Source organism: Phyllobates terribilis, unplaced genomic scaffold (assembly GCF_046119375.1).
Source record: "Phyllobates terribilis strain yellow unplaced genomic scaffold, ASM4611937v1 Scaffold_1__5_contigs__length_1240528914, whole genome shotgun sequence".
Lineage (NCBI taxonomy): Eukaryota > Metazoa > Chordata > Amphibia > Anura > Dendrobatidae > Phyllobates > Phyllobates terribilis.
In genome coordinates, this window is record NW_027362761.1 from 1,041,794,336 (window position 1) to 1,041,819,116 (window position 24,781).

Here is a 24,781-nt window from a genome sequence, read left to right on the forward strand (position 1 = left end):
ACTTCGTCAGTAACAATGTTTAGGTAAATGGTACATGCCAAAGTGACTGCGACATGAATGTCAGCCAAGTATTTCTCATTACTCCATCATCTGTTCACATGTTATAAAAGAAACCTGGGCAGGTCACCTATTGCTCCCTGGTCCAGTTTTGATGCTCATGCGCCCAGTGTAGGTACTCCCAATGGTGGACCATACCACCTCAAAACACAGCAAGCTGCAATGCACAAGCTAGTCTTTGCTCCCCATATGTATAAATGAATCTTGGGTGCTATAGACCTTGCCTCTGATTCATATGTGGTCCTTTCTTGGACCAATTATGGTAAGTACCAACCACCAACTATCTGGAACCCCACTGAAGACCTTCCTTTTTAGAGACTCTCCGATCCAGTCATCTAGCCAAGACGGTGTGAACTTGTCAAAGTCCTTATGATTGAGTATTTTTCTTGCTTCCAATACATCAACTTCAAAAACCATCAATTTTCATGTGCCAATGAGGTAATCAGTGTCTGTTCTTCAATTATTATTGGTTTTAATGTTAAAGTTATGGTTGATCAGTATTTATATCTATTTATCACCGTATGATTTTATGAATAATTTGTCTGATAATCCCTATTAATATACATTTGTAAATAATCCTTAGGATGGCTCAGTTTATCCGCTACAGTTGACCGTGAGATCCAGGAACACTATACTTTAACCATCTTGGCCACAGATAATGGAAATCCAGCTCTATCTGCAACACAGATTGTTACAATCACGATTACTGATGTAAATGACGTGTTACCAACATTTAGACAAGCCTGGTTTGAAACTGCAATTCCCGAAAACCTAGAGCCAGGACAACATGTGATGAAGGTTGAAGCAGAGGACAGAGATTCAGGTGCCTGATTTCTCTTATGGGTCCAATAAAAGGGATTAATGTTTTGGCTTACTTTTACAGCATTTCAGCAAATTATATGATCTGGTTCAGGAGAACTTGCAAGTAAAACAGAAAACACAATTACAAAATCCTACAGTTACAGCAGGATAGGGGGTTTTGCTATCATGTTATCAATGTCTCTATGGAAATAGAAGCTCAGTTTGTGACTATTAGTAAGGTCGTATTACATAAACCTTGGTACAGTAATTCAGTATGCATTTCTCTTTGCCTGTATCCCTAAATCATGAAAAGGGGACAAATCTTAGCCCGTACAGAGGCACTGTCTAATGACTGATATGATTTAAAGGGCATTTTCATGTCCTGTGTTGGAAAGCCAGGTAGGACAGGGTTAAAACCTGGACTGGAGGTCCTGATTACATGCAACTAGCTAGTATGGCTAGAGCCAGGCCCTGATTTCAGTTGGTGTTAAGTCAGCTGGGGGAAGCTGAGCAGTCTGTGTGTTGGAGCTGGTGAGTGACCAGAAAAGAAGAGCTGTCTGGGAGGTGAACACTTCCCTGTGGCAGTGGAGCTGGAGAGAAGCCAATGTTGACTTACAGACTGTGTCTGAGATAACTAAGGCCCGTGCTGTGGTGTGAGTACCACTGTGTTAATGTATTGTGTATACCCTGACAAAAGGACTGTGTGGTTTATTATACAATTTGGGCTGAAGAAAAGCTGTTATGCTTTATTTTCTTATGCTGGAGACAGCACTTTCATTTGAAGTGCGTAGAAATACAATAAACCTTACTTTGTTTTACACCAAGGCCCGTGCTTGTGCTGAGTGCCTGTGCTGAGCGTAAATCCCTACACCTGCTATAAAGATCACTTACTTTTTAAGACAAGAATGATATAATAATAATAATTTTCTAATACAGATATAGCCTTCCTTACAGAAGAATGTAGTTATGATCCAGAAAGTTAACACTTAAAGAGGACCTGCACCAGGCAAAATGTGGCAAGCTTTTGCACTTATTTTATTTCTTCTACTCCCATGAGCATTAAATATTTTGTCAATCCACCATACAATTCCTGAGATATCGACCTTTTTATTTAGGGCTAATTTTTATGGTCTTACCAAGGGACATGGCTCACAAGATTCTCTGGAGCGAGTCTTTACACTGCTCCGCATTATTACCCTGTGAGCCACTCCTTCTTAGTAAAGACCATAAAAATTAGCACTAAATATCGGCCCGTATTTCTAGAAGCACATGGCCGAATTTAAACAGACAGAAAATGGCATACTCGGGAGCCCCGGGAATAAAGTAAGAGCAAACTATGTGCATTTTTCAGCTTGTGACAAGTCCTCTTTAACATAAGCCATTGAATTTCTAGTTAGGCGTAGGCATAGAGTTTTTGCATCGGCATTTCTTTCTGCATTGTGATAAATATATCAATTTCAGAAAAGCTACATCTGTCTATTTTTATTATGATTCGACCTCCCCTATACTGATACATAGCTTTATATCCCTTGTTTCCTTTTCACAGCTATACAGGGAAAGTAATGATATAGAAATCTGCACTAGCAAAGATCTTCTCTTCACAGGTGATTTAATTAGACAAAAATACGTTTGTTTAGAATAAGTGTTACAATTAAAAAGATAAAGATAGACACCTGTATGAATATGAGAGAGAGACCTGACCTGCTACAAAAAAAAAATGCAGTATTCATCTAAAAATCCTGGCCCACAGACATTGTGTTTCTGCACATGTCCACATCAAAGAATGCTGCTCATCAGTAATAATTAAACAATGCATATGCAACAATCATTCGTTTTCGAGGATCATTATATTTGAAGACACTTTGAGGCATCTAGTTTCTTTGAATACATATTAAAGGGGTTCTACAGGACCACTTTATTTTATTTACTATGGACCTAAAAACTACCAGGCAGAACAGAGGCAACTACCTGCCTGTTCTACCTGGCACTGGCTCCGAGCAGTCACCTATCATTCCTGACAGTGATTCATCTGCTCCACATTAATAGAGCAGCTCTTCTTCAGGGCTGCTCTGTCGATGGGGCGTGACTGCTGACGTCATATTGATCGACAGCCGGCTCCCCGCAGTTAGGCAGTGGGGAGCCAGCTGTCAGACAACATAATGTCGGCCGTTATGCCACATCAAGAGAGCAGAGCAGAAGAGGAGCCGCTGCTTTGCCGACGAGACGTCAGCAGAAGCCGCTGAATCGCTGAGAGGATCAGTCTGTGATCGCTGTGTGTCGCCAGAGATCTGGGCCGGGCACAGCATGGAGGTAGTTAGAAACTACCTGCCTGTTGGTCCTTATGCCCATAGTGAAAAAATGTAATACTCCCGGATAACTCCTTTAACTAGAGAGAAGGTTTGCAGGCTTAGCCGTGGATTCTTTTAGCTGAATCAAACCATGACTTTATAAAGCTGGTTTATAGCTGGCATATAACTGGTAATTTAGAATATTGGAAAATTATATATTATAATAGCTGTATTTATTATTTTCTTTAATAAAATATGTTTAAAGCCCGACTTCACCTGTGTAGCAATGTAGCACATTTGCTTTTTGGTAGCTTTTTTTTTAATAAAGGAAAACACAATGCCCAGCTAGATCCATTGCAAAACAGACACAAGTGCTGCCCTATAAAACCCATTGACTTATAGGGTCTGTTGGTTCAGTCAAAGAGTCTGTCAGTGTGACAAGAAAGAACAAATTCTGACCTGCTCATGTTTTATCTGACCGTAAAAATTAATTTACTTATATGCTTTTTTTACACCATGCCTTTCTTATCATTTATTATTATGTATAAATAATGTGTGTAAATACTAGTAATAATAGAGTTAGTAAATAGTTTGTGTAGCTTCATAATCCATCTTTCTACTTAACAGTATCCAGTAACAATACAGTTCAGTATTGCAGTGTCCACTGACTATATCATGATTGTCCACTGTGTGGCAGTGTTGCCCAATCTTCCGTTACTTTTTCGTCAGCTAGTTTCTTTAAATTTCTATTTAATGTAACCACAAACTATAAAATATTAACCCCACTATAATTCTGCTTCTTCACGCTCTTTATAAAGCACCTGGGGGTTGGTTATGCTTCCAGTATATCATCAGCAGACTATATGTAGGCACTTTTGGGTCATTTTTTGTGTTTTTGGGCACAGGACAAATATTAGTTAACAATGGGATATGCATTTTTTTATGCTTTTTTTTTTCATTTTTGCTAAATGCTTAACATATTTGAAACACTTTATATGTACAAGAAAATATAGACACTACAAAGTAATAAACTAATTAACAATTCAAGCAAGAGGAGTGAGGAATTAAAAGTAACACAAGAGTCCTTCCGCCAAAGAATTTGCACCAAGACTATGTCTTTTTGCAAAGATTTCAGAGCAGAAACTGAGCAGCACGTCCAAAGTTTTAAGGAGTGTTCAGTTTTAGAGGAGGATGTGGAGAGTTTCTGCTCAGATTCTGCTCCAAAACCTACTAAAAAAAACCTCTCTGTGTGCACATTGCCCAAAGCTATGTTCACACAGAGTCTCTCGAGGTGTTTTTTGTAATAGATCCTCTTCAAAATTATCCTCAAAAAGAGCTTCAAAAACACTTGGAAAACTGTTTATATAGGAAATCCACCTTGATCTCTTTTTTTTTCCAAAAGAGATTTTGAAGAACGCCTGGTAGAAAAAAAGTGCATGTCACTTCCTTCAAGCGGACCCTAGAGGAAACCTCTTCAAACTTGGCAGTGTCAGCTGAAAAGGCTGCAATGAACGCTTCAGAGAAAAAACTTCCAAACGCTTCAAAACTACTTCAGAAAACAAAAAACAACTTTAAAAACTCACAAGAATAGGAGACTTCCCATTTGAAAGATTTGAGATTTTTCACTGCCTAGAAACTCCTTGTGAACACAGCCTAAGGCCACGGCCCCACTATCAGTCAGTATTTTACATCCTTCATAGACACTGCAGAGCGCAGGCATGCTTGCACTCTGCAGTGTCTCTGAAGGATGACAAGCTGGATGGTAGCGCTCAGCTGCGATCCAGCCTGTCATCTCAATGCCATCGCAGCGTGTGAGAATTCTCCTGCTGTAGCGCTGAGCGCAGGAGAATTTTCCCACGCTGTCAGTGACGTGCATGAGGTGAGCTGAGTTCATTGGACATGATCTCGGCTCATCTTTCTGCCGTCACAGCCAGACACTGAGGAGCGCAAGCATGCCTGCGCTTCTCAGTGTCTGCAGCATGGCAAGCTGGATGGCAGCTTTTGGCTGCGATCCAGCCTGTCATGTGAATGTAGCAGAGCTGGAGCCATCCTGGGAACCATGGAAAGGTAAGGATGAGGTTGCTTTATTATTTTACTTTTATTACAGAAGACATTGGCTTCAGCTGGAATGGGCGTGATGGTAAGTATGGTTTAATTTAGAACATTAAAAAATTGTGTGTTTATTTCAATTAAAGGACTTTATTCTGGGTGTTGTGTTTTTTTAAAAACTTTACTAGAAATTCATGGTGGTCATGTCTAATATTGGCATGACCCCATGAATTTCGGGCTTAGGGCCAGCTGATAATGCCAAGCTGGCCCTAACCCCTTTATTACCCAGTGAGCCACCGCACCAGGGCCCTGGATGAGTTGCAGTGAGCGTGAGAGAATTCTCCTGTGCTCACGGCAAGTGCAGGAGAATTTTCCCACGCTGTCAGTGACATGCATGAGGTGAGCCGAGTTCATTGGACATGACCTCGGCTCATCTTTATGCCGTCACAGCCAGACACTGAGGAGCGCAAGCATGCCTGCGCTTCTCAGTGTCTGCGGCATGGCAAACTGGATGGCAGCTTTCGGCTGCAATCCAGCCTGTCATGTGAATGTAGCAGAGCTGGAGCCATCCTGGGAACCATGGAAAGGTAACGATGATGTTGGTTTATTATTTTCATTTTATTGCAGAAGACATTGGCTTCAGCTGAAATGGGCGTGATGGTAAGTATGGTTTAATTTAGAACAATAAAGAATTGTGTGTTTATTTCAATTAAAGAACTTTATTCTGGGTGTTTGTGTTTTTTTTTTAACTTTGACTATGGGGTTAGTAATGGGGGTGTCTTATAGACGCCTCTCCATTACTAACCTGGGCTTGATGTCAGCTGGCATTATAAGCTGACATCAACCCCAGCCCTATTACCCCACTGCCACCGCTACAGGGCAGAGGTAAGAGCGAGGCTAAGTGCCAGAATTGGCGCATCCCATGGATGCGCCATTTCTGGGGCGGCTGACTGCTGGTGTTTCTAGCCTGGGAGGGGGCCAATATTCATGGCACCCTTCCTGGGCAATTAATATCAGCCCCCAGCTGTCTGCCTAGCCTTTGCTAGCTATTAAAATAGGGGGGACTCCACGTCATTTTTTTTGGGGTCCCCCATTTTAATAGCTAGTAAAGGCTAGGTATTCAGCTGGGGGCTGATATTAGTAGCTTGGGAAGCTCCGTGGGTATTACCCCCTTCTCAAGCTTCAAACATCTGCTCCAGCCGTCTGCTTAACCTCCGCTAGAGACTAAAATTACGGGGAACCCCACGCCAATTTTTTTTTTTAATAAATCCTTTATTTTAACACTAAATGACAAGTACAGTAACCAACACTATCACTGTACTTGTTACATATGTGACTGGCATGTTTCTATCTATCTAATCTATGTGTGATGCTCTATTCTTTCTATTTTAAATTGTCGGGTACCAATGTATGCCGCTGATGAATTGCCGGCCGGCTTTTTTAAAGAGACTGTGCATGAAAACACTATTATTTTTTTTAATAAATCCTTTAACACTAAATGACAAATACAGTAAGCAACACTATCACTGTACTTCTTATATATGTGACTGACATGTTTCTATCTATCTAATCTATGTGTGATGCTCTATTCTTTCTGTTATAAATTGTCGGGTACCGGTGTATGCCGCTGCTGAATTGCCGGCTTTTCATGTAATACATTCTACATTATTCTTAGTTGTTTTCCTTCATGTAGAATTAACCTACAAGGAAAGAAAGGGTTTATTTTCATTCCGATATTTGTGTCCCATTGACTTGCATTGGTTTCCGGTATCTGAATCGGCGATATCCGATACTTTTTGGGTATCGGTCCGATCCGATCCGATATTTCCCGATATCAGAAGGTATCGCTCAACACTAGTCACCAATTCTGCAATTGTCACCCACTCTTGGTTTTGGCTTACAAATACTGATGTAAAATACTGATCAAATACTGATAGTGGAACCGTAGCCTAAGAGTTCACCACTAATGGATGTTTCTGTCCTCTTATTATAAACTCACATCCTAATAATCACTTTGGAGATTTCAGATATACACATGAGATATTTATCTACAGATAATTGGCAGGTACAGATTAATAACATTGACTGTAAATATTGTGAGTATGACAACCGCAAACACAAGAATCTCAGTTAATATTGCCATATTTAAAGGGAATCTGTCGCCAGGTTTTTGCCATCTAATCTGAGAGCACCATAATGTAGAGACAGAGACCCTGATTCCAGCGATGTGTCACTTATTGAGCTGCTTGCTTGAAAAAATCACTCTTTTAGCAGATTTACTAGTCCTCTTGTGATAATCTCCTGTCGATGCCATGTAATTTTCCATATTCATGAGCTCTGTATAACCCCATCACCACCACTGATTGGCAGCTTTATGCCTATGCACAGTGCACACAGCGAGCTGCCAGACAGGGGTGTGCTCGGGATTATACAGAGCTCAGCATTCAGAGAACTGCTAGATCTGCTGCAGATAAAACAGTTTATAATCAAACTGCAGCAAGCAGCCCAGTAAGTGACACACAGCTGGGACATGATGATGCTGTCAGATGAGGTAGCCAACACCTTTTACTGAACTTTCCAGTCATCAGCTTTACCCCTCTGGAGGATTGTCATGTCTCATGGTCTCAAACCCCAGCTAACCCTAGCATGAGAACCATTTTCAATATAGATTTTGTCTTACGGATTCATAAAACTATATTTTCTTTTTGTATAATAAGTGTCGGTGCTATATGAAGTGACCTCTCCCTGTGATTTACTTGTCAGGAGTCAATGCTGCGCTCACATATCACATCTTGCCCGGCCCGGCACATGCCTATTTCAGAATAAATCCTGATACTGGAGAGTTAATCACAGCTGCCACATTAGACAGAGAGAAGCAGGATCAGTTTATTATTAAGGGTAAGTCATATACATGATATCATGTACTAGTCCATGTGGTCACATCAAGGCCATTCTAGAATGGAGAATTGCGAGTGATCCTGTCCTTTTCCATCAATGATTGTACACTGTGGGACAATGACGTATCTGTGAACTGCAAGGAGTAAATGTCTAACACATCGAAAAATCATTTCAATGTTAATGGAATAATCCTGACGTTGCACATAGCAATTCTGTTGATTGTAAATAGAATTTTCTATATGGTGCCAAACACGATAAAGGCCTCAGAGTCTGAGCTTTCCTGGCAATGCTGCCACTTCCTTTTTAACAATATGTCATCAATGTCTTAAAGGTAACTAGTCACGTGAAAAAACACTACTAACCTGCAGATATGGGATTAATCTGCAGGTTATTAGCGTTCTGAACCTGCCCGGCTAAATGATCTTTATTTCTCCCAGCATTCCTCAGCATTCAGTCCTAGGGGCGGTGACGGCGCGTTTTCAGTCACCGATCTGTATATAGAGAGCGGCTGCTGTAACCGTGCCCCTGCGACTGACTGACAGCAGCTCAGTGTTATGGCCAGCTGTAAGTCAGTGCCAGGGGTGTGATTACAGCTGTCGTTCTCTTTCCACAGAGTGGTGACTAAAGCTGAGCCAGTGCCACGCCCGTGACTGAAAGCCGAATGCTGCCGGGAGGAATAAAGTTAATTGCCTACCGGCAGCGGGGCTCTCGGTGCGGGAGCGATGCAGGTTCAGAACGCTGTTAACCTGTGTGAAAATTTGTGTGAAATTATGTCCAATTTGCCTTTTTTCTCTGTTTTTTGTGCTGTTCCAATACACACAAAGGAAATAAACATGTGTATAACAAAACCTGTGTAATTGCAATAATATTCTGGGAAGAAATACTTCAGTTTCCGGAACAATTTCAAGGGTGACGACACTTTCGGCCATGACTGTATATAGTATAACATCCCCTTATGTAGCTTGAACTCTCCTTTAGAGTTGGAAGTATCTCAGTATAAGTACAGTCTGAAGTCTGGACTATTACATGAGAACATATTTGTACTTTATAACAGTATAATTCATTATTGTTTTGACTCATGATATTTATTAATATGAAGAACATTTGTTCTTTATTTTCTATTGTCTCCTTTAAGACACTATATATCTATCTCATTACTAAGCTGACTATGCATTTACTGTCATTTCTTCCTCATTAGTAATGGTGACAGATGGCGGATCACCATCCTTCTCCAGTTCAGCGACAATTGTGTGTACGGTGCTGGACGAGAACGATAATGCTCCTGAGCTCCTATTTCCTGAGACTGAGATCCAGGTCCCAGAAAACCAAGATCTGGGAATAATTCACAAAGTGTTGGCCGTAGACAGGGATGCTGGCAACAATGGCAGAGTACTATTCCAAATAATTGGTAATTAATGACGCTTGCTAAACTGTCTGAACAGATGTTTAAATCAGCATTGCTTTCAGGATTTTACTTGCGCGGAGCTGTTTATTATGCTAGACATCTCAGGAACTTTCTTCTTTATCTGTTTTCTTTTGCATATCACATAATTTGGTCTTGTGCATGTATATGTATGACTTTATATGTATTTCTTTTTTTATCGAAACTCAAAATATTAGATGATAATGACACTAAATAGATCCAAAATGTACATCCTGTTAAATAATTATCATTGATGTCTATTCTTAATATGATGGTAATTATTTAGACATAGAAGATGCTTCATCCTCTTCAGAAATATTATTAGCTTGACTACGATGCATTGTTTGACCAGTGCATCATTCGGAAAGCAAAGACTTGTGCTCATGCAGCCAAAAGGATTTATTCAGAGAGTAAGAAATATCTAATATTAATTAATATTAACAGACTGCTCATAAACTATAAACATCCAGGCAGTCAGCATTATACTCTGCAGTGACATTCTAAAATATCTCTGCATAAAATAAAAGCTGCTCAACTTGTGCTGATGCTGGAACAAGGAGCCGGCAGTCAGACACAGCCAGACTCCCCATTTAGAAGGCACAGATACATTATTACCAGCTCTGCCTTCCTGATCACTGTATACACAATGCTGAACAATCGCTGTGTATACAGTATAGGAAGCACTGACAGTGCTCCCTCCTCTGGGCCCTGTAGTCTTGTAAGCACTGCCTGTATGGAGGGAGCAGGAGCTGCTGGGTCCTAGGAGTCCCAGTCATCTCTGCTATGCAGCAAGTAGACTGAATTTCCACTGTAACTGGGGCTAATATACCAACCCTATTTACACAGGAAATCAGATAAAAAAGTATTTAAATATTGCAATGCCCCGAAGGTCCTTTATGACCTTATGGGGAGCACAATATGGGAAATAAATGAAAAATAAATAAAAAAGCCGGTCATAAATAAAAAATGAAAACATCTGCCAACTCAAATTGCTGTTACTAGTTCCACCCCTGTGGGAAAAAAATGTCACATTTTAAAATGTATTTTAGTTGTCCTTTTTTGGCCATAAATAAAAATTTAAAATATACAATTTTTAATAAAAATTAAAACATATACAATACATCTTAAAATCTTAAATAAAGAATATATATAAAAAAATATACAATAAAGACACATTTTTTTAATTTTCCTACCATTATAATCTGATATTGGGGAAAAAAATTAAAAGAGAGTATGATAGTAACATAAAAATTAGACCCCACGTATCACAAAAAAAAAGATACAAATTAGAATATTTGAACGAGAAAAAATTATCAGGTCTTTAAACCGCATGTTTTAAAATAAATGCTAAAATAGCTGCTGCAAACCTATCTCTGAATGCTCTAAAACAGCAACACAAAAAAGATGTCCGTCCTTATAGTATTCCCCAGAAAGTAGAATAAAATGATCTGATTTCAGAAAATAAAACAAATTACAAAAAAATAATATTTATCAGTTTTTAATTAGTAGAAAATATCTGTATTTATTTAGTAACAAAAAAAAATATCGGTATTACATTTAATTTCAGCTTCTCGTGCAGCTGGAATTGTTTTTGTGCAGGGACACTTCAGAAACCTGGGCCTACACAACGCTCTTGACTCTCAGGATAATCTCAGAAGTACAACTGACCAGCCTGAAAATCAGAACTAAGAGACATCAAATCTGCATTTTTTTCAGAGCAGAATTAAATTAAAAACAAGTCATTGAACTCCTAAATATTGCCATTGTCTTCTCCCATCTGGCATATGCTTCTTTGACCAAACCAATGTAGAGTCCAGCTTTTCTATGCCTATTTCCGTATGATTAATTCCAGCAGTCCCATAGATAATGAATTGAGCAGAGGTGCCAAGGCCTGTTCTTGGGATTGCTAGGGGTCTCGGTGTCCGGACCCCAGCAATTAATAAGTTTATACATTTATAAACTTGGTACAATTCCTTTAAAAGGAACCTATCATCAAGATTTATACGCAAAGAGGTATTGGGAGTGCTTTAGCAGCCTCATAATACCCCCTTAATGATGCCTGTATTAGTCCTAAACACTTAATATATGTGTTTAAAAACTAAATGTTATTGTCAGTGCTCTCACTGACAGCGGTCACCAGACTAGTCCGTGAACGCTGTCAAAAATAGTTTCATAGTTTTAAGGTCGAAGGTAGACCTGAGTCCATTGAGTTCCACCTATAGCCTAACATGTTGATCCAGAAGAAGGCAAAAGCTACATGAGGGAGATGCTAATTACCCCATATTAAGGGCAAAATTCCTTCCTGACTCCATGTATGACTATCAGACTAGTTCCCTGAATCATAGAATTTAGTGCCCTTAACCTGTAATATTTTATTTTCAAGAAAGGCATCCAGGGCCTGATTGAACTTTTGTAGTGAATCACTCATTACAACACCATTCGGCAGAGAGTTCCATAGTCTCACTGCTCTTACAGTAAAGAATCTGCGTCTGTGATTATGATAAAACCTTCTTTCCTCTAGACATAAAGGATACCCCCTGCTACCATGGCTGACCTGGTGTAAAAAGATCAGTAGAAAGGTCTCCATACCGCCCCTCATATATTTGTACATTGTAATAAGATCATCCCTAAGCCTTTCTTTTTACAAACTGAATAACCCCATGTTTGATAACCTGTCTTGGTATTGCAGTCCACACATTAATAACCTTGGTCTCTCTTCTCTGCACCCTCTCTAGTTCAGCTATATCCTTCGTATACACTGGAGCCCAAAACTGTGCACAGTATTCTAAGTGTGGTCGCACTAGTGACTTGTATAGAGGCAAAAGTATGTTCTCGTCATAAGTGTCTATCCCATTATTTTATTTGCCTTGGCAGCAGCCACCTGGCACTGGTCACTAAGGTTTAGTTTGCTGTTCACACATACACTTAAGTCTTTTTCAGCGAAAGTTTTATCCAGTGTTTTACTCTTTAGGACACAATTATACATCAATACTACAAGGTGGTGGGAACACTCACACAGCGATGTAACTGACATCCTGGCATGTGCAGAAAGACCGGAGAGGAAGAGAAGAAGCCATCCCTCTTCACCTCCTCCCTACTGTCCCCTCACATGCCGGTATGTCAGTCACACTACTGTGGGCATGCTTCGACCAAGCAGTGGACAAGATTGGCAGCAGTCCCAGACTAGTCCAGTGACTGCAGGCAGGGACAATTAAACTTAGTTTTTATACACTTATACTTAGCATTTAGGGCTAATACAGGCCTCATTACAGAGGTATTAGGAGGCTGACAATGTGACCCTAATACCACCTAGTGATAAATCCTGATCTTAGGATCCTTTTAAGTTTCAAGTCTCTGTGTCAATCTAAACTACTATTTGGGCAAATGGGATAGCAAACACAGTCACCCCTATAGCCACAGTCCCGAGATCTAAGCAAAGGAAGAGAATATTAGAAAAAAAAACAGACCACATTGAATGCTCAGCTAAATAAGCCCTGGCTGTTCAAACCACAGAACCCCTACAAGTGAACAGTCACCCTCCGAAAACTTTGACCTTTTAAGAAGATTTTATAGATAAAAGATCATATGCGCCAGTTATTGCTTTCAAACTTTAATCATTTTTGTTGTCTGTAGCAAAAAATCAGCTCCGAATTGTTTGTTGAATAGCCACACTAAGATATATATATATTTTATAAGGTGCGTCCAATTGAAAAAAGGCTTCACATCTGGAAAAGTCATCGCTCAGTAATGGATAAGGCATTCTGAATTTACTGTCAGTGCCACCCACTGATTTAAATGAAATACAGGTTTTAATTCAAACAGAAGGCAGTCACATGCCAGAGACACTTAAACACTCGCTGTCCAAGCAGAAATGCTTCATGTTATTGGGCTTAACATATTTTTATGGTGTTGCCATGATATATATTTCCACTGTCTCCAAATGTCAGCTTTTGTTTTACATCTCTTTCCTTTTTGAAGGTGGAAACACGGGCGGATATTTTGCCATCAATAATACATCAGGCGAGCTTTGGACCACCCGTACCCTAGATAGAGAGGATGTCAGCAGTTTTACCATTGTCGTGGAATGCCATGACCTGGGCAGCCCGAAGAAAAGTACCACAGCCAAGCTACATATTAAAGTCTTGGACGTAAATGATAATCCACCTTCATTTTCTAAGAGCCAGTACCGCTCATCTGTTAGAGAGAATCTCGCTGCTGGATCAATGGTTCTTAGCCTTCATGCAATTGATGTAGATGAAGGCTTAAATGGTGAAATAACATACTCCGTGATTGATGATACCCAAGGTGCTTTCATTATAAACAGAACAACTGGAAACATTATAACGGCAAAAGCTTTGGACAGGGAATCCAAACATCAATATGTGTTCCGAGTGGTGGCTAGTGACAGTAGCATATATGGTCCACTAAATTCCACTGTGAAAGTTCTAATTCACATTGAAGACACCAATGATAACCCCCCTTTATTCTTGGAGGATCCCATTCAAGTTTTTGTGTCCTATCAATCCCTAGTCAATGGAACGATTGCTACCGTACATGCCAGTGACCCAGATCAAGGCTTGAATGGATCAGTAGTGTATAGTCTAGTGGAAAGTGATCCACTTTTCTTTGTCACCCAAGATACAGGGGAGATAAAACTTCGGAATCCAATCTCTCATAACTTCAGGAACACAATTCTGAAAGTGAAGGCCTCAGATCTTGGTGTCCCAGTGAGGACATCAACAGGTCTTGTCATCGTTGATCTAGAAGGGCAGGGGAAGGATATTTATTTTGTGCACAATGTATACGAAGCCAACGTAATGGAAAATAGCAAAGCAGGTCAGTATAAGAACCATAACTTCATTATAGCAGAGAGCCTACCTCTACATGTTATAGGCTGGTTGGATTACTTATGTACCTCTGACTAAATGCATTTTTTTTGTATGGCAGAAGTTACAACTATAATGCTTATATCAGTATATAACCATTTATATATTTATTATTATCATAATATACTCAAGGATATTGTGAGTTACAGTTAAATTAGACAAAATGTACAATGGGGGAGGAAGGTTGAACTTGATGGACCTAGGTCTTTATTCAACCTACGTTACTATCATGTAACTATAAGCACTGCAGAGGTTGAAGTCATGGCCTGTGGGAGCCTAAATAATCACATTGACCCATACGAGGGGACAAGTCTATGAAAGACAAATAATTGATAGTTGGGGTGGTGGCTGTTACAGTTTTTCACAGGGTCTAGATATCTCAAGTTCAATCTTTGATCTAATGCATGAAGCTCTATCACAGCATATCCTCTCTTACTTACAGTAAGGAGTGACTCGGCTATGGCTACCTACAGATGCACAGGACTGATACTGATGTGCTGCTGACATCACCTTTGGGATCGTATTTCATTTTACCTATGGGCACTCATGGCTTTGTGTTATAAGACAATGTTCTATTTCCTTTTATTATGTCTGTATTTGTGAATGTATGTGCGGGCTCATTCAGACATCAGGTTTTCTTGTAGGAGTTCTATCTGTGGTTTCATAGATAGAACTTGTACCTATTATAATCTATGGAGCTGTATATATGTCCATGTATTTTTAAAGATCGAATGGTCCACACAAAATCATAGAAACATGTCTGACCTTGATCTGATTCTCAGATCAAAAAGTTAATGCAAGTCTATGGGTCCATAAATAAATCAGACAGCTCTTGGATGCCATCTTTGTGTCTTTCACCGACTATTTGGTATGAGAAACTTTCATCTTCTTTTACTTTTCATCCGAGATAAACTTATGAAACTCTGACCAACTATGATGAGAAAAACTGACTCTGACCAAACTCTGATGAAACTGATAAACACTGATGAATCTTGGACCTTTTTTTTTTTGCATATAAGAAATATTACTGATTTCTGAATGAGTCCTTAAAGCCCCCACACATTTGGTCGACAGCCATCTCAGCCGATTCTCCCATACACTGAAGTGCTCGTTCGGCGGAGTGCTCCAATGTTCTCTATGAAATAGTTGACTCATTAGGTGGTGGCTTATCTCTGGGAGAACAATGCGGTCGGCAGTCAAAAATCGGACATGCTTGATCAACATCTCCCCAGTCTATAGTTGACCGACGCCCCCATGTTGTTTAGCACATTTCATTGTATTTTATACTACTTTGTGTATTAATTATTTTTTTATTTCTTACTTACTAATAACAGGCACAGCTGTGTTGACAGTGGAGGCCAAATACTTCAAACCCTCTGAACAATCTGTATCCTATAAAATTATCAGTGGAGAGAAAGACACATTTATGCTTAATTCTAGAACAGGTAATTCATGGATAGGGAGTACATAATGTGTTAAATATGTCTTAATTGTGAGGATAACTATAGTCCTCAACACTGAAATTGAAACTGGAATGTAATCATGAAAATCAAGGCTCGATAAATATGTTAATGACATGCAAATGATAAAAAAATGAAAACAAAGTTTTCAAAACATTTTTATTCAGTATTGAGTATGAGCTCCACGTGTAGAAATACATGCACTTACACGCCTTGGCATAATATGAATGGGGTTGGTAATGTTTGTCTGAGAAATGTTTAAATCATCAAGATACGCTGTTGGCAGCTTCCTTTGCATTTGCTGAACAATGACGTCTCAGATGTGATTGATAGGAAATAAGTCCAGAGATACTGCAGGCAATGGTAGCACGTTTAGGCATGCAGGTTGCTCACACTTGCTCGATCATCATGTGACCTGGTGTTATCACTTTGAAAATGGCTTCTGGGACACAGTGAAACCAGTGGTATGGTCAAAAACAAATCAATGTAATTTCAAACTTTTAGGGAGTTAGGAATGAAGACTAGAGGACTCTGGCTACTGTACATTATGCCACTCCATGAAAAAAAAGAGAGAAGCTGCACAGAAAAATTGTATGGTGCACACCAAATAATTAAATATATATATTAATTAAAGTTTATTGAAGGAAAAAAACATTGACAAACACTTTAAAAACATTTTAAAAAGTACAAAGATGTACAAATAACAAATGAGGGTATGGATAAAATATTTCAAAAATTAAACCCCATACCAGGCAAACATAAGAAATAGTAAATTAATCTAAAAAGAAAAGTGCGCCTGAATACAATTAGATCACATAAGATGAAGTAGATATGTGAAGTGTATAACATTAGATAAGAATAATAATGAAGGAAAAATGAAGACCAAATGAAGACCAAAAGGGCACACAAGGAGGCATATAATAAAGACCTACCAATAAGAAGTAAGGAAGCAGTCGCACAGATTAAGTGAATAAGTAGCCTGGTAGGAAAAAAGTCCTCACGTGTATCCATGTTCAATGGTAGCTTCGTTAGGGGTAAAAGCCTCATTTGTTATTTGTATATCTTTGTACTTTTCAAATGTTTTTAGTGTCTGTCAGCGTTTTTTTCCTTCAATAAACTTTATTAATACATATTTCATTATTGGGTGTGCACTATAGAATTCTTCTATGCAGTTTTTCTCTTTGTTCATGCAATTGCTTTTTGCACAAGACTAGTGGTACCCAAATCATATTACTACTGTGCCCACTGCATTTTGTTTATTTTTTTTCTACATTATGCCACTCCACACCATAATCCCGAAAATAGGGCCTTACCTCATGTCCACGTGATCTCCAGCTATCATTTCATCAAAGACAAAAGTAGGACGTATCGCTGAAGAGGATAGACCTCTATTACCGCCTCTATTGCCATCTTCCTCTGCATCATGATAGCCTTTGAGAGCGGTGGTGTCAGGTCAATGGAACACCTATAGCTGGACATCTGGCTCGTTGCCCAATGTTTTGCAAACACCTTCTGAAGGTTTGTGTAGACATTGACTGACTCCTTAATCTTTGTATGTGACATCCAATTTCACTTGCAGTGCAGAATAGATCAGTTATGAAACCAATGTTAAGACCATTTGGCCTAAGTGTCCCAAGAGCCGTTTTTCATTTATTTCTGTGTGTGGCGCGCATACTCAATACTAAATTAATTGAGATGTTTGGAATTTTTTTTTTCCATTTTTTCACAATTTGAATATCATTAACATTGCTAGTAGGCTGCTGATTTCCATAATTACATGTCTTATTCTTTTTGATCCTATTTCAACCGAAATGGGAAAGTGATATGATAGGTAGGTGTACTGGTGTGTCATCAAGTGCATCACAAGATCGACTCCCATTGTGTCGGCTACCCTTTTTTTAATCAGGTTAAAAAACAAAACAATGAAAAACATTTTAAAGTCCCAATAGGGAGACCGGTATCATCTGCAAGCAAGCAGCTTCTCCGAAAGCTTCTGAGCCAGTTGCCTTGGATTTTACAGTTTACTTTTCTGTCCAGTTTACAGCTAAAGTTTTAGTAGGAAGTGTGAATAGAGATAAGAAGGAAAGTGATGTGTGTGGCATGTAAAAGCGCCGATATTTCGGCACGCACATTGTACATTAACTGCCATTGGTTCGGCAAGCATTTTTTTTCATGCTACGATTAAGACTTTTTAAACGAAATACGTCAACATTTACTACTGCTTTGTTATTACGGCTTTTAATGGAATTCAAATAAAGCAAATAATTTTACGGAGTTCCCAGCTTTTTTTTTTTTTTATGGATTATTTGACTGCTTTGACCGACAGGCTTGTTGGATCTCTGTGTTTTAATATGCGGTAGTGGGGACATCTCTTTGGTGAGTGGAAGTCTTTTTATTCTACGCATTTTTTTTTCATGTTAAAAAAAAAACCAAAACATTTTAAAGCTCTGAAAAGGAAAACAGCCATCACCCAAGCATGAAAGTGGTGCATGAAGTAAATGCATGCTCTACCATCTGTCAGTTAACTGTTGCAAAGAAGAACATTTTCAAGTTCTAAATAGAGAACGTAATCCCTGAGGAAAGTGCAGGTTGTGGCAGATAGAAGGAATGTTGCTTTGTCTTTTAGGTAAATTAGGGATATTATTTATTAAAAAAGGGATATTATTTATTAAAAAAAGGAATAATCAAGTACTAGAACTCTCCAACTGTTTTATACTAGCACAGTCCCTGAACAAGATGGGCCACCACCACACCTCGTCAGAGCAATTCCTTAATTGCATATTTAACCCAAAAAACACACTGGTCATAGCACTCTCACAAGAATACATGAAACTGTCAAAAATGGTAGTGGCTTAGCAGTTAAGATTTCCCCTTTGCAAACCAAAGCGTATTCATAATTAATTTGGTGATTTAGCATCAACTGCCAATTATATTGGCTGGGTGGTCTTGTAAAAATAATGGATAAGATATGGCATAAAAAGAAAGAGGGTGCGAAATTCGAGGTGAAATGGGGGGAGGAAGGTGGGGTGGACCTGGACAACAATGGAAGTGGTGGACAGTGGATATTGGACATATACTGTATGTACCACACAAAAGGTCTGTAGCGGCCAATAACCACCAGACAAGAAGAGATTATGACAATATTTAAAAAATAACAATTTTATTCAATAAAGAAATTAGAACAATACATTAAAATTAGACAAGGGAAAACCTCCAAAAATCAGGGGAATGGAAAACACAAATATGGTCCACTGCATACACATAATGTAAATGATGGTGCTTGTAGGATAATACACCTCAATGTAGTTAAAGGTAGCACCCAAACCAGATGATAGGTATACTAATCCGAGGAATACTGCACCCTAGTATAGCGCCAGTGCGACAAGGAGAGCATATCCTCAGTATATACAAAATCAGAGTAAATTTCAGAAAGGCAAAAGCAGCTGTAATGGCTGTAGACTGAAGCCCTAGTGCAGTGTGTACTAATATGGGCGATGCCTATGGAAAGGGAACGCTAATACCTGGTACAGAGGTGGATCCTGAAGTGCTGGAGACCAGAGGTGTCCTCCCCACACCCGACGGACGCCGTTTCGCTCAGTCGCTTCTTCCGGGGCGTGTCATGACACTTAAAAATGTATCTTTCTCCCTATCTTACCACCTACTCATATTCTCATCTGGGTTCTCTTCAACTGCCCCCAATGTACAGAAATTAACATTCCACCAAAGAAACCTCTCACATCTAGACACTCACACACTCTTTGACTGGCTTCTCTTGCTGTTGACCACATTTTAACTTCACCACATAGACACAGACACCATTTTCTACATTGCCACAAATGCATCATCCATTGACTCGGTAACCAATGTCATGCAAGCAGAATGTGACAAATCAGCACTGTCAACACTGGTGCACTGCCTTCACAAACAAGCTGTGGCAAAAATCCAGGGTTGCAGAGCGGCACTAGAATAAAACGCACTCACAAGAGGGCTTTATCACTTTCAAGCTAACGATTTTCAAAATCAAGTTGGCCCTCAATTTTTCTAAACAGGAATATTTCACAATTTTCATATCCTCTCTAACCCACAACCTGTAACAGTTATTTTCTACTTTTAATTCCCTAGCCTGTCCATTTATGATTTCCCTAATTTCTGCAGACTTTACCTCATCAATGTTGAGAATTGTAGTAACATGAAATCCTTCAACCATATTCCTTAAATGGTGTTTTCCACTACTTTTTATTGGTTTATAAATGGACCAATGGTGATCCAAAAATTAGAAAAATAAATAAAAAAACAACACAAGCTCACCGCTCTGATCGGTGATAGTTGTCAGATGACAATTGTCTGCAATGACTGGCTGTAGTGGTTATGTTTTCCTCTTTGTTGGATAAAATAGCTAGGATAATGTTTATTCCAGTTCAAACACAGCATGAACACTTGCCAGAAGAAGGAAACAGAAGACCAGTGGGAAAGCTGGCGACAGTGCATAGACCCTGCTGGGGTTTGGTAGGTGGGTCATCATGGATGCTTGAAATTCATCTTAAAATTAATGTCAGCAGAAAAGTTGGTCATCAATTCATTATCTGCTAAAGTAAAGTTAATTAGAATGCCGACAGAGTAAGTTCACACTGCCTATTGATCATGCCCATACTATTAGATCAATTAAGGGGTAGGCTTCAGCCCAGGAGAGGAATCACATTAAGAAAGGTTCCCAGCAAAGAAGGTCGCCTTGCCGTAGTTACTGAGCATGCATGAATTGGCCAAATCATGTGCTAAGTATTTTAGTTTTTTCCTATTTTCTAGAGCAGTAATGCAATTCAAATTTCATATATTTCATGTTTACATGCTATAGTGTTACAGAGTGCAACTTTATTTGTTAGTTATGTATGGAGATGACTGCTCTTAGTATGCACCTGTACACACCAGTTTTCTGTTTGGAAGTGACGGTCAGTCTTTTGATATTCGTACTATTAGATCAGGAGGGCTGCCCAACACTATACAAGTACACCCAACAAGGACAGACACCCCAATTCACCAAATATGAAAACGCGCAATCCACGTCAAGGGTCCTCATACTTGCGAGTCCCTACAATAAATTCAAAAATGGCTCACAGAAGGACATGAATTTAAAAACCATTGCAGAAAAAGCTAAAGCCTTACCAATACCAAGTTAGATTACCAATGTACTAGCAGGATGCAGTAGACCACCAGGATAAATATGGGGGGCAGCACTGGTGCAAAATACTGATGGAGCAACCACTCACAAACTTACCAATTCATGGAAGGGGTGGCTGCCTAGTATTAAAAATGCCCACAGATGAGGCTTGAATAGGGTGCCAGTCACACTGGTATGTGTGATGCACAGTGTCTGGCTTACAGCCTATTGATGACGCCTATACTAATAGATCAGGCGGGCTGCCCAGTACTATAGAAGTGCACCCCACAAGGACAGACACCACAATTCACCCAACCAAAACTAAAGGGCCTGGCTGCATACTGCATAAATATGGAAAAATGTGCAATAGCTAACTACACACTGAAGAAGATCATTAAACTTTTGCATCTCAAATATATACTGTACATTGTACTTATTACTTTAAGGACTCACACTGCCATACTGTGCGCATATGTGGAGTTTTATGACAGTGTATGAATCTGGAGCTTTGTGTCTTAGATACATTGCCATACAGACATCATTGGGTGTTGTATGTATGGATATACTCTGTACTTTCCTAAAAGCGATGTGACACATACAACACTTTATGTACAGTGGGGAAAATAAGTATTTGATACACTGCCGATTTTGCAAGTTTTCCCTGTACAAGTTTTCCCTTCAACTGTGAGAGACAGAATCTAAAAATAAAAACTAGAAAATTACATTATATGATTTTTAAATAATTAAATTGCATTTTATTGCATGAAATAAGTATTTGATCACCTACCAACCAGCAAGAATTCTGGCTCTCACAGACCTGGTTTTTCTTTAAGAAGCCCTCCTACTCTGCACTCATTACCTGTATTAATTGCACCTGTTTGAACTCATTAACTGTATAAAAGACACCTGTCCACACACTCAATCAATCATACTCCAACCTCTCCACCATTGCCAAGACCAAAGAGCTGTCTAAGGACACCAGGGACAAAATTATAGACCTGCACAATGCTAGGATGGGCTACAGGACAATAGGCAAGCAGCTTGTTGAGAAGGCAACAACTGTTGGTGCAATTATTAGAAAATGGAAGAAACACAAGATGATTGTCAGGCTGTGTGCCCACGATGCTTTTTTTAAGCGTTTCCGCAGCGGCAAAAACCCTGCAGAAACGCTTGAAAAATGCATGGTAGAAGGCCTGCCATGTTCCCCAATGATAATCCGCATGTGCTGTGCACATGCTGTGGAAATTTCCGCTGCGGATTATCATTGCGGAAAAAAATGCAGCACTACCAATTATTTTGCTGAAGTGCTGCGTTTTCGCCGCCATTGACTTGCATTGAAATGCATGGATTCTGCATCACTGCATATGTAGATGCGCATTCCATGCATTTCAATGTGCGGATGGTACCCGGGTGTGGAGAACAGGAGACTCTCCTCCGGACCCGGGTACCATAGAACCTGTGAAAAAAAGAATAAAATAAAAAATAAATGTTATATTTACCTTCTCACGGCCCCCGCTGCGCTCGTCCTCCCATGCCGGCAGATCGCGGTGGACTGCAGGGCCTGCGCTGACGTCATTTAGTCATGTGACGGCAGGTCCTTCAGTGCAGTGTACCGCGATCTGCCGGCAGCCAGGACGGAGCGAAGCAAGACTGCGGGGGCCATCGGAAGGTAAGTATAGATTCATTTTTTTATTTTTAACCATTCTTTAAGGTCACACTATATAAATCCATGCCGGTTGCATGGATTTATATAGTGTGACCAAGTTGACAAGCACTTTCCAAGTGATGCTAAAATCGCTTGGAAAGCGCTTGCCAACCCGCATGCGGAAATGCATGTGAAGAACGCTTCACATCCGCATGTCCCTGGCAGGAAAAACGCATGTACAATCCACATGCATTTTTTTCTGCCAGGGAGATGCAGAAACGCTCAGGAAAAATCCGGAGCATTTCTGCATCGTGGGCACATAGCCTTAATCTTCCTCGGTTTGGGACTCCATGCAAGATCTCGCATTGTGGGGTAAGGATGATTCTAAGAAAGGTCAGGAATCAGCCCAGAACTACATGGGAGGATCTGGTCATTGACATAAAGAGAGCTGAGACCACAATCTCAAACATTACCCTTAGTAACATGCTACGCTGTCATGGATTAAAATCCTGCAGGGCACGCAAGGTCTCCCTGCTCACGCCAGGACATGTCCAGGCCCGTTTGAAGTTCCCAATTACCATCTGGATGATCCAGATGAGGCATGGGAGAAGGTCATGTGGTCAGATGAGACCAAAATAGAACTTTTTGGTATCAACTCCACTTTGTGTTGTGTTTGGAGGAAGAAGACAGATGAGTACAACCCCCAAAACACCACCCCAATCGTGAAGCATGGTGGGGAAAACATACTTTCGGGTTACTTTTCTGCAAAGGGGAAAGCACGACTGCACCATAATGAAGGGAGGATGGATAGGGTCATGTATCGAGACATTTTGGCAAGCAACCTCCTTCCCTCAGTAAGAGCATTGAAGATGGGTTGTGGCTGGGCTTCCAGCATGACAATGACCCGAAACACACAGCCAGGGCAACTAAGGAGTGGCTCTGTAAGAAGCATTTCAAACTCCTGGAGTAGCCTAGCCAGTCTCCAGGCCTGAACCCAAAAGAAAATCTTTGGAGGGAACTGAAACTCAATGTTGCCGAGCGACAGCCCCGAAACCCGAAAGATCTGGAGAAGATCTGTATGGAGGAGTGGGGCAAAATCCCTGCTGCAGTGTGTGCAAACCTGGTCAAGAACTACAGGAAATGTCTGACCACTGTAATTTCAAACAAAGGTTTTGGTACCAAATATTAAGTTCTGCTTTTCTATTGTATCAAATACTTATTTAATGAAATAAAATGTTAATTAATTATGTAAAAATCAGACAATGTGATTTTCTGGATTTTTTTTTTAGATTCTGCCTTTTATAGTTGAACTGTACTTATGATAAAACTTGCAAAATCATCAGTGTATCAAATATTTATTTTTCCCACTGTAGATTGTTACCACTTTTAGGTCTGATTCCTCTGGAATCAGACGGAAAAACTATATGGCACCAAAGACATATAGAGTTACAGTAATACTTCAACTTGTAGGACACTGCATTACGGCTCTGAACAATTAAATTTTTACGTGCCTTTAGTATTTCAGCAGGCCTTAATATAATGTACTAATGGTTGACTACTCCAATGTTTTCCCCCAGGTGAGCTGACAGTACAGGACCCATCACTGCTGGACTTCGAAGCCAGAAATATTATAAATGTAATCATCTCTGCCGAATCCACACTGTCTGTGGCTTACTGCAGGGTGTCTGTGGAAATCCAAGATCTGAATGATAACCCACCAGTGTTTGACTGGGATCATCACATTACATGGGTCTTGGAGGGTCAGGCCTACAACATGGTTGTTATCCAGGTAAAGTAACAGTGCTACATGACAGATCTGTGGTATAGAATGACTTATGGGGGATTTGTGTGAATGATGTTCGTCATATTTCTATAACTATTTATAGATTTAGGACCCTATATTTATACACTTAATTATTTTTCCGAAGTCAGTAATAATTTAACAATTTACTGATTTTACAGATTTCAAATTATAGGAACTGGAACAGGATAGCTAATATTGCGGTCTTCAAACCACATAGGAGATTAATACGTATTTTACCGCCAGTTGATATTTTCTCTCAGAAATTGTGTTTTGGACAAAACTAATGAATAGTATATCTTTCAGCTATTTTCCTAC

The 24,781-nt window shown here is 39.7% G+C and overlaps 1 protein-coding gene across 1 annotated transcript in view; it reads left to right on the top strand.

Annotated features, from left to right (window-relative positions):
- The window catches only part of DCHS2 (dachsous cadherin-related 2), a 464,316-nt gene that overhangs the window by 403,471 nt on the left and 36,064 nt on the right, over positions 1–24,781 (top strand). The window contains exons 10-15 of the mRNA XM_073645211.1: positions 641–880; positions 7,959–8,093; positions 9,292–9,501; positions 13,495–14,352; positions 15,737–15,847; positions 24,240–24,451. Coding sequence (XP_073501312.1) covers positions 641–880; positions 7,959–8,093; positions 9,292–9,501; positions 13,495–14,352; positions 15,737–15,847; positions 24,240–24,451 — 1,766 coding nt within the window. The remainder of the gene's footprint in view (positions 1–640; positions 881–7,958; positions 8,094–9,291; positions 9,502–13,494; positions 14,353–15,736; positions 15,848–24,239; positions 24,452–24,781) is intronic.